This window comes from Anthonomus grandis, chromosome 20 (genome assembly GCF_022605725.1).
Source record: "Anthonomus grandis grandis chromosome 20, icAntGran1.3, whole genome shotgun sequence".
NCBI lineage: Eukaryota > Metazoa > Arthropoda > Insecta > Coleoptera > Curculionidae > Anthonomus > Anthonomus grandis.
The window spans coordinates 8,039,703-8,050,850 of record NC_065565.1 but is presented as its reverse complement, the minus strand read 5'-3'; the positions used below and the strand labels follow the sequence as shown (position 1 = coordinate 8,050,850).

Below are 11,148 nucleotides of genomic sequence, written 5' to 3'. Positions count from 1 at the left end.
CATAGAAAAATAAATTTTAAAACCAGCAGTTTTCCAGAAAATTGGGAAAAACCTCCTAACTTTCTTTCCTTATTTTCTGGAAAACTATTGGGAAAATGGAAATTTTTCTTTCAGCATTGGAATCCTATTCAAAAATAGAACAAATCATGTAGAATAACATTTAGTCCTAAATCTCAAAATAAAGGAGTTATGGAAGATTTTTGAAAAAATTAAAAATTTTTGGGTCAAAAATATGGAAAAATTTTTTTTTTTAAAAATTTAATTTTTTTTTATATATCGGTAAACCACCCAAAATGCTACAAAAAAGTCCTATAAAACTTTTTTAAAAAATGTACCACAAAAAAGTTATACCCAATTTTCCCAAAAATTTCTCCCTCAAAAAATCCAAAGGGGTACCCCTGGAAAAATGTTCATAATTTCGGTTTTAATTTTTTTTCTGGAAAACTATTAGTTGGAGAAAAAAACTGTTTACATAAAAGTTGCTTGGAATTTTAATGCGCATCCGATTCAATAGAAAAATAATTTTTAAATTCAATAGTTTTCCAGAAAATTGGCAAAAACCTCCTAACAGTTTTTCCTCATTTTCTGGAAAACTATTGGAAAAATGGACATTTTTCTTTTAGTATTGGAATCCTATTCAAAAATAGAACAAATTATGTAGAATAACATTTAGTCCTAAATTTAAAAATAAAGGAGTTATGGGCAATTTTTGAAAAAATGGAAAATTTTTGGGTGAAAAATTGGAAAAAATTTTTTTTTTCCAAAAATTGAAATTTTTTCTGGCAAATCGATAAATCACTTAATATACTTCAAAAAAGTCTAATAAAGCTTTTTTGGAAAATGTACCAAAAAAAATTATACTCAATTTTCCAAAAAATTTCTCCCTCAAAAAATCCAAAGGGGTACCCCTAGAAAAATGTTTATAATTTCGGATTTTATTTTTTTTCTGGAAAACCATTGGTTAGAGAAAAAAATTGTTAGGATAAAAGTTGTTGGGAATTTCAATGCGCATCCGATTCAATAAAAAATTAATTTTTAAATTCAATAGTTTTCCAGAAAACTGGCAAAAACCTTTAAATAGTTTTTCCTTATTTTCTGGAAAACTATTGGGAAAATGGAAATTTTTCTTTCAGCTTTAGAATCCTATTCAAAAATAGAACAAATGATGTAGAATAACATTTAGTCCTATATCTCAAAATAAAGGAGTTATGGAAGATTTTTGAAAAATGAGAAAATTTTTGGGTGAAAAATTGTAAAAATTTTTTTTTTTCAAAAATTGAAATTTTTTTTGGCAAATCGACAAATCACTTAAAATACTTAAAAAAAGTCTAATAAAACTTTTTTGGAAAAGGTACCAAAAAAAAGTTATACGCAATTTTCCCAAAAAAATCTCCCTCAAAAAAGCCAAAGGGGTACCCCTAGCAAAATCATTTTTTTTCTGGAAAACTATTGCTTGGATAAAAAAAACTCTTAAAACAAAAGTTCTTTAGAATTCCATTGCGCATCAAACGCAACAAAAAAATAATTTTTAAGACAAACAGTTTTCCAGAAAACTCCCAAAAACCCCGGTCCCTCCAATTTCCTCAAACCCCAACGGAACTATTTCATTAGCATAGAATTCCTAACCAAAAAATCATAAAAAATAACTTTACGAACAAACAAACATTTATGATAATTTACTGCCCACCCCCCAAAGTAATCGCCTCTAATAGCCCTAAAAAGCAATTAAAATAAATTGCACAAGTATATACGAAGGGTAGGTAACTCGCCACCCTGCCCCTTCCCTAGCGCGAGGGATTGTCGCGCGCTCTTAATACTTCCACCTTCCTTGCCTTCCGCATAATATCCTTTTTTCGCCATAAGAGTCTTTCTCTGTCTGAATTATCCGATGGGGGTTGCTTACTGCTCTAATTCTCCCCACTTCGGCACCCCTCCCTCCTCGTAGGTGGGGGATGGTGGTGGTGGTGGTGTGGAGTTAACGTAGGTCATCCCTTGAGTGTGTAAAAATTTTCATAGTAGTCAGTAAGCGTCGATGTGCCAAAAGAAGTAGTCGCGCACACTTTCCAATATATATATAAATATACTTCGTGCGATCGTGTTTATTTGAGGAAAAATTAGTCGTAATGGCTTTACTGTGATTCCATTACTCCGGGCACTTTTTATTATAATTTTTCGCGTCGCAAGTGGGTTTTGTGGTGTGCTCGACGTCATGCCATTGCTGCAAGAGAATACGCCGAAAAGAGCAGGTGAGTGAGTCATTTTTGAGGTTGAGTGGGAGGAGGGAAGTTTGTTCAAAAGTTAACAAAAATTTAACTGGGTTTTATATGATTAGCATTAGCTCGGTGCGATGTTTTTTTTTTTTTTTTTTTTTTTTAATATAGACATTTTGGCGCCCAACAAAAACGCACTTTTTTTTCAATAAATTGTTTTTCGGGGCATATATTAGGGGATCATCTAGTGCACTCAATATGCCAACAAACCGTGGTCAAAAGCCTGTGAGAAATCTGGTTTTACTTAATGGGTTGTCCTGTTGAATCAAATATGAATGCAACATTTACCTAAAGAAAAAAAGAACTAGAGCAATTTTGATTGGCTAAATTTGCGCCGATTAGATCGATGTAGGATAACAAAAAAAAAACGCTTCCTATATTAATAATCTAATATTAAATTAGATCCATTATCGTACAGTAAAGAAGTACTTTCAAATTTTTTTTCGTTAGTTCAATTAAGTAACAGCAAAACGAAGGTACTTTAGACCGTAAAAGAACGAGTTTACAATCACCGTCGCGATGTCTTATCTACGTTAATTAAAATTTGTAACACCTCGTCTGCTGCCGGGCATTAGATTATATTAATTTCAATGATCAATTGGCAGCAGCAGAAGGAATGGAAGATCAAGTGGAATTATCCAGGATCGCAAAGTGGATTCGGCTCTTTGTTCCACCATTTTCTTCGCCTGAAGGAAAGAGAGAGTGCGGAAGGGTTATTTTCGGTATATATATATATATAAGGGAAGACGGGTCTAATGAAGGGAGGAGATAAATGAGAAAGGATAATGGCTCGCGACTGCGCCTCTTTTTATCCCTGGACTCCTGGGAGGAGCCACCGTTATTAATGATTCATTACGGGAGCCGGGTCCTTTATATTAAAACCGAAGAAGGATGTCTTAATACATTTATTAATTTTCTTCTTGAGTCTGCCATAAGGATATTAGGGAGGCATCACAATCATTCTATTGCTGAGGCTCAAAACCTGGCTATACACTAAGAATTTTGGATAGTTAGAGGGTCCTAAACCTCCCTTGAATGAAAGAAAGAAAAAAGCGACGATGATGGATAACGCGTCGACAAAAACCGCGACGATTTATTCCGATAAATGTTACGCGTGACAGTATCGAGTATGGAAAACGTGATGGTATACAATGAAAATAAATCCGCGCATATAAACGAATTTTGAATAGGAAAGCGTCGAGTCGTCCGTAAAAATGCGGGAATAGCGACGATATGGAGAAGAGGAATGGAAAAGGGACGCAACAGACGAAATCTATGATGGGATTTTTACGTTATAGTAATAAGAGTTTTGGTGGGTGCTGAAGTCAATTACGGAATGCTCGACAAAAAGCGACAAGATTTGTTCAAATTTAAATGAACAAACTGTGTTTTTAGATGGGATATTGATGACAAAACTCGCTATTTTTACAGAGTTTCTTACTGGTAAAGTGTGTGGGGTGGGTGGGGGGGCAAGGGTAGTATTTTTGAAAAACGGTTTTTTGTAAAAGAAAAAAACCATTTTTTAATAAAACTACCCTTAGCCCCCCACCCACCCCACATACTTTACCAGTAAGAAATTCTTTTGAAAAATAACCGTTTTTTGTCTTTAATATCCAATCTAATAACACTGTTTATGTATTAAATATTTATATATAAAATTGTTATTAAATTTAAATAATATGTATTGGGTTATTGTCTTTGATCTTCTGGGTTTTCTTGTTTATTTAAATTTTATATATAAATATTTAATACACAAACAGTGCTACTAGATTGGATATTGTGAACGAAAAAACGGTGATTTTTCCAAGGAATTTCTTACTGGTAAAGTATGTGGGGTGGGTGGGGGGGCAAGGGTAGTATTTTTGAAAAACGGTTTTTTACAAACAAAATTTGTTTTTCAAAAAACTACCCTTACACCCCCCACCCACCCCACATACTTTACCAGTAAGAGTCTTTTGAAAAATGAGTGTTTTTCATCCATAATATCCAATATAATAGCACTGTTTTTGTATTACTATTTATTAATATACTTAAATATATAATTATATGAAATTTAAATTAAAAAACTGTGTTATTAGATTGGACATTAATGACAAAACCAGCTGTTATTCATGCGTATTATTTTGGAAATCAGTGATTTTTCATAAGAATTTTTTACTGGTCAGGTGTGTGGGGTGGGTGGGGGGGGCACGGGTAAAGTTAATAAAAAACAGTGTTTTTTGCAGAAAATAATTGCCTTAGAGGAACAATTTTATAATTTACTAAATTTTCAAAATAAAAAATAATTTTTTTTCAAACTTTTTTTTTTATTTTTTTACTCAAAATTTTTCTGATTTTTCAAAAATCCTCCATAACTTCTTTATTTTGAGATTTAGGACAAAATGTTACTCTACATGATTTGTTCTATTTTTAATTGGAAATTTAACAGTAAAAGAAAATTTTTAAGATTCCAAGTATTTTTCGAGAAAATAAAGAAAAACTGTTTAAAGGTTTTTTCCAATTTTCTGGAAAACTGTTAAACTTAAAAATTATTTTTCTATTGCATCTGATGCGCATTAAAATTCCAAACAACTTTTATTCAAATAACTTTTTTCTCCAAGCAATAGTTTTCCAGAAAAAAAATAAAAACCGAAATTATGAACATTTTTCCAGGGGTATCCCTTTGGATTTTTTAAGGAAGGGAAAACTGGGTATAACATTTTTCTGGTACATTTTCAAAAAAGTTTTATTGGCATTTTTTATAGATTTTTCAACGATTTATCAATTTACAACAAAAATTTTTTTTTTTTTCAAAAAATTTTTTTTTCCAATTTTTTACCCAAAAAATTTTTAATTTTTCAAAAATCCTCCATAACTCCTTTATATTGAGTTTTACGACAAAAAGTGATTCTATATGATTTGTTGTATTTTTGACAAGGAAACTAATATAGAAAGAAAAATTTCATTATTCCCAATAATTTTCGAGAAAATAAGAAAAAACTGTTTCAGAGTTTTTCCCAATTTGTTGGAAAACTATTGAAAATAAAAATTATTTTTCTATTGCATCTGATGCGCATTGACATTCTAAACAACTTTTATTCTAACAATTTTTTTCTCCAGCCAATAGTTTTCCAGAAAAAAAATAAAAACCGAAATTATGAACATTTTTCCAGGGGTACCCCTTTGGAATTTCTGAGGGAGACTTTTTTGGGTATAACTTTTTCCAGGTACATTTTTAAAAAAAGTTTTATAAGACTTTTTTGAAGCATTTTAAACGTTTTATCAATTTACAGAAAAAAAAATCAATTTTTTTCAAAAATTTTTTTTTCAAATTTTTTACCCAAAAATTTTCCAGTTTTTCAAAAATCGTCCATAACTTCTTTATTTTTCGATTTACGGCAAAATGTTATTCTATATGATTTGTTCTATTTTTAGTTTGGAATCCAATAGTAAAAGAAAATTTGCAATACTCTTACCAGTTTTCGTGAAAATAAGAAAAAACTGTTTCAGAGTTTTTCCCAATTTTCCGGAAAACTGTTAAAAATAAAATTTATCTTTCTATTGCATCTGATGCGCATTGAAATTCCAAACAATTTATGTCTTAACAATTTTTTTCTCCAACCAATAGTTTTCCAGAAAAAAAATAAAAACCGAAATTATGAACATTTTTCCAGGGGTACCTCTTTGGATTTTTTGAGGCAGAATTTTTTGGGAAAATTGGCTATAACTTTTTTTTGGTACATTTTAGAAAAAAGTGTTATAAGACTTTTTTGATGGTTTTTGGCTAATTTATCCCTTTCCAAAAAAAAAATTAAATTTTTTCAAAAAAATTTTTTTCCCAAATTTTTCACCCAAAAATTCTCCAGTTTTTCAAAAATCATCCATAACTCTTTTATTTTGAGATTTAGAACTAAATGTTACTTTAGATAATTTGTTCTATTTTTGATTTGAAATCTAATGCTAGAAGAAAATTTTTTATATTCCCAATAGTTTTCCAGAAAATGAGAAAAATCTGTTAGGAGGTTTTTCTCAATTTTCTGGAAAACTATTGAATTTAAAAATTATTTTTTTATTGCATCGGATGCGCATTGAAATTTCAAACAACTTTTGTGTCAATAATTTTTTTCTCCAACCAATAGTTTTCTAGAAAAAAAATAAAAACCGAAATTATGAACATTTTTCCAGGGGTTCCCCTTTGGCTTTTTTGAGGGAGATTTTTTTGGGAAAATTGGGTATAACTTTTTTTTGGTACATTTTTCAAAAAAGTGTTATAAGACTTTTTTGAAGCATTTTGTACAATTTATCCATTTCCAAAAAAAAAATTAATTTTTTTTTTCCAAATTTTTCACCCAAAAAAACTCCAGTTTTTCAAAAATCATCTATAACTCTTTTATTTTGAGATTTAGGTCTAAATGTTATTCTAGATGATTTGTTCTAATTTTGATTGAGAATTTAATAGTAGAAGAAAATGTTTAATATTCCAAGTAGTTTTTGAGAAAATGAAGAAAAATTGTTTAGAGGTTTTTCTCAATCTAATCAATTGCAAGGGTAGTGTTTATGTAAAACGGTTTTTTTTGTAAAAGATAAAAATAATTTTTTTTAAAAACTACCCGTACACCCTCCACCTGCCCCACACACTTTACCAGTAAAAAATTCTTTTGAAAAAAACTGTTTTTATATTAAATTTAAATAAACAAACTCTGTTATTAGATTAGATATTAATAACAAAAACAGCAGTTATTCATGCGTATTATTATAGAAAACAATGATTTTTCAATAGAATTTCTTACTGGTAAAGTGTGTGGGGCGGGTGGGGGGCCAAGGGTAGTTTTTTTTTTTAAAACGGTTTTTGTTTTTTACAATCAAAATTTGTTTTTCAAAAAACTACCCTTACACCCCCCACCCACCCCACACACTTTACCAGTAAGAAATTCTATTGAAAAATCACTGTTTTTATATTAAATATTTATTATTAAACATTTATATAATCATATAAAATTTAAATAAACAAACTGTGTTATTAGATTGGACATTAATGACAAAAACAGCTGTTATTCATGTGTATTATTTTGGAAAACAGTGTTTTTTTGAAAACAATTTCTTACTGAAAAGCTGTGTGGGGTGGGCGGGGGGGCAAGGGTAGTATTTTTAAAAAACGCTCTTTTTGCAAAAAAAATTGTCTATAAATCAAAACGAGGGTTTCACCCAAACTTGCCCGGGTGCCGAAACCAATTACGGAATGCTCAACAAACAGAAACCCTAGAACCTCGTAATTCTCCTCTGTCTTCAGTCGATTTTAACATCAATAAGCCATTTTTCTTACATAAAAATACTAAAAACTCGAAACATTCCGATGGATGGTGTCTTTCTTATAAAATCACTGAGCCATCGGTAATTCAAAACGTCCGTGCCATTATGTCTACGAAATCTTAAGCTCTATTGTTAAACGTCTCTAAAGACGTGGGGTGTTTGGACACATCACGCTAGAGCGAGGCACAATAAAAGAGCCGAGATGCCGTTTTGGCCATAGATTGCGACAACCATATATTTAGATCGCGTTACTTTTGTAAACAGTTCCCTTTTCAAGTGGTACTCGTTTTTATAGAAATTACTCTACTCGGTACTAAGACGAGGCTTTTAATCAGTTCCAGATATGCTGTCGGCCCGAGACATTAAGGTGGAACCCGAGGACCAACTGGCCACCGCCTTCCCACCGGTGGGTTACCCGACGTTTGGCAACACCCCAATGTTCACCTCGACCCAGTTGCTTATGGCCAGTCAGCTGATGGCTGCCTCCGGCTTATCCATGTCCAGCCCCGGATTCTTCCATCCTGGACTGTTGCCGATGCCCTGGACCGGAAACTCACCCCCGTCCCCACCGGCGAGCAACGAGCAAATCTCCCCCGCCCAAAAAGTCCGGAAACTGAGCCACAACAACAACAATAACAACAACAACCTGGTGTCGAGCAGCACCACCGTAGTAGTAGACACGAGAAAGAAGAAGTGGAAACCATTGGACGAGGATCACGGCATCACTTTGCCCTTAAGTTCCCCAACGTGCAGCGTATCTCCTCCCGCAGGCAGCGACAATAAAGACGCCAACAAGGACAAACAGTTCACGTGTCAAGTGTGCAATAGATCGTTCGGATACAAACACGTTTTGCAGAACCACGAGCGTACCCATACCGGCGAGAAACCGTTTGAGTGTCCAGAGTGCCACAAGAGGTTCACCAGAGACCACCATTTGAAGACGCACATGAGGTTGCACACGGGAGAACGACCGTACCACTGTGAACACTGCGACCGACAGTTCGTCCAGGTGGCGAACCTGAGGCGGCACCTCAGGGTGCACACGGGGGAGCGGCCGTACTCGTGCGACCACTGCTCGGCCAAGTTTTCCGACTCGAACCAACTGAAAGCCCACGTGCTGATTCACACCAACGAAAAACCGTTTTCATGCGAGAGGTGCCGCAGCCGATTTCGCCGGAGGCACCATCTGATGCACCATAAGTGCGGGGTGCAATCGGAACCGGAAGGATCGAGCACCCCCGAACCGGAAGATTTGAGTAAGGCGACGAGGAGTCTGCATCCCCCGAGGGTTCCCTTGATCAGTTTGCCGCTCACGGTGAACCTGCCGGAGCAAACCGAACCCGAGGATTTGAGTATGAGCACGGGAATGACCTCGAACAGTAGCGGGTTCGGATCACCGATGTCCAGGAGTCCCAGCTGTGAGGAGGAGGATCTTTATGAGGGCGAGGGAGCGTACCTCAAACGGTAAACGTGCGTCTCTTTTGGGATTTAGTTAATATTTTGCCAAAGAATTATAAATGTATGTATATCGAGGCAAAAAAGGGTCGGCAGGTTGTTGTCGACTGTGAAAGGGAATTTTCAAATTGCAAGATGCGAATATTGAAAAGGGCCCATAAAAATTGCACGGTTACGTCATAATGGTACCTGCCGATTTTACGGTGCCGAAATTTGCATTCTCGAGGGTAAAACTGGAGCAACGGGGGCCAATAAATTCGAAAGATCTTTTGTCTAGGGGACGGTTTAGTTTGGGTTTTACGGACGTTCATCCAATTAGGTTATTCACTGTGTTCCGCAGATGTCTGGGTTCGATCACTCGCTTTACAGTACAATTTCAATATAAATTTCTGCACTTAATTTGACACACTTTAATTTAGCACTAGTGTTCCATGAATTGAAACGCGAATTTGCCTTAGGTGCCGAAACCAATGACAGAATGCTCAAGACAAAATAAGCCTGGAACAACATAAATTTTTCGTTCATCGATCGATTTAATGCAAATTAACGAGCCTTCCTTGCCAAAGAACTTAATAATCAATATCTTAAAAATAGGAAAAACCTCCTTATGCCCAAATATAATTTAATTTTTAAAGATCTTATTGCATCTCTCCCTCCTTTGAGGCAACTTTATTAAGGTTTTATCATCTTCAAAGCAGGACGGAAAATAGTAATTAAGGAAACCGTTTGATGTTGAGACTTTTTATTAAAATTGTTTTTGTGCAGTTTTATGGCGTAACCGTACCGCAAAAACCTGATCTTATAGGTCTCGGTTACGTTCCATTCAATAAAATATGTAATTTCATCCATTGTATCAACTGTATACGGTAAGAATTTAATCTGTAGACTCTTTTCTAGTTCTATTATTATTATTGCCCGAGTTTAAAACTAGTTTTGCTCTATTCACATATCGGACAATTTGCCCTCGCTTCGGTTACGTTACGTAACGGTTTCGCAATTAAACTTTATAATTCGAACTTAATAATAATGAACTGAAGCAGAGCTTTTAATTGGGCGACCCTACTATTTGGATGATTTACTGACGGTTTGGGTGCTTAGGTTGGAAGTTAAATTTGGCGGAATTGACGCACGTTTTCCGCAAATTCGTATTGGAAAATGCCCCTTTTGAGTTATTTTATTTTTTTTTAAAGGAGCGTCAATTTTGCTGGTTTTGGCTCGATATAGTAGGGTAAACCTACCCAAGTAACACATTTTTGGTATATTTATGGTCAAGGCATATTTATCAGAGCTGCAGAATGTACGTATATCATATACGATTCTGTTTAAAAAAGGAAGAGAATTTCGGCATTTAAAAAAATTAACATATCTATTATTTGATGAAATGCTTATGAAAAATCACTGTTTTTGTATTAAATATTTATTAATATACATATATATAGTTATATAAAATTTAAATAAACAAACTGTGTTAGTTTATTGGATATTATCATAGAAATCAGCTCTTGTTCATGAGTACTATATTGAAAAATAATTTTTTTTTTAAGAATTTCTTACTGGTAAAGTGTGTGGGGTGGGTGGGGGGGCAAGGGCAGTATTTCTGAAAAACGGTTTTTGTCTTTTACAAACAAAACTTGTTTATCAAAAAACTACCCTTACACCCCCCACCCACCCCACACACTTTACCAGTAAGAGTCTTTTGAAAAATGAGCGTTTTTCGTCCATTATATCCAATATAATAGCACTGTTTTTGTATTAATATTTATTAATATACTTATATATAATAATATGAAATTTAAATAACAAAACTGTGTTATTAGATTGGACATTAATGACAAAACCAGCTGTTATTCATGCGTATTATTTTGGAAAACATTGATTTTTGAATACAATTTCTCACTGGTCAGGTGTGTGGGGTGGGTGGGGGGGCACGGGTAAATATAATAAAAAATAGTTTTTTTTACATAAAATAATTGCCTTAGAGGAAAAATTTTGTTATTTATTAAATTTTTGAAAACAAAAACCGACATTTTCTCGTGGAATCCAAAAAGTCCTTTTGAGGGATACATTTCTGGGAAAATTGGGTATAACTTTTTCCAGGTACTTTTTTAAAAAAAGTTTTATAAGACTTTTTTGA

General features: G+C 33.7%; 1 protein-coding gene across 1 annotated transcript; it reads left to right on the top strand.

Moving 5' to 3' along the window:
• The first annotated feature begins 1,692 nt into the window (after positions 1-1,692).
• Positions 1,693-10,403, top strand: LOC126748020 (protein krueppel-like). The gene is made up of 2 exons (XM_050457022.1): positions 1,693-2,246; positions 7,895-10,403. Exons 1-2 carry the CDS (start codon positions 2,210-2,212, stop codon positions 9,025-9,027), a joined length of 1,170 nt encoding a protein of 389 aa, XP_050312979.1. The 5' UTR covers positions 1,693-2,209; the 3' UTR covers positions 9,028-10,403.
• Positions 10,404-11,148: the final 745 nt, after the last annotated feature.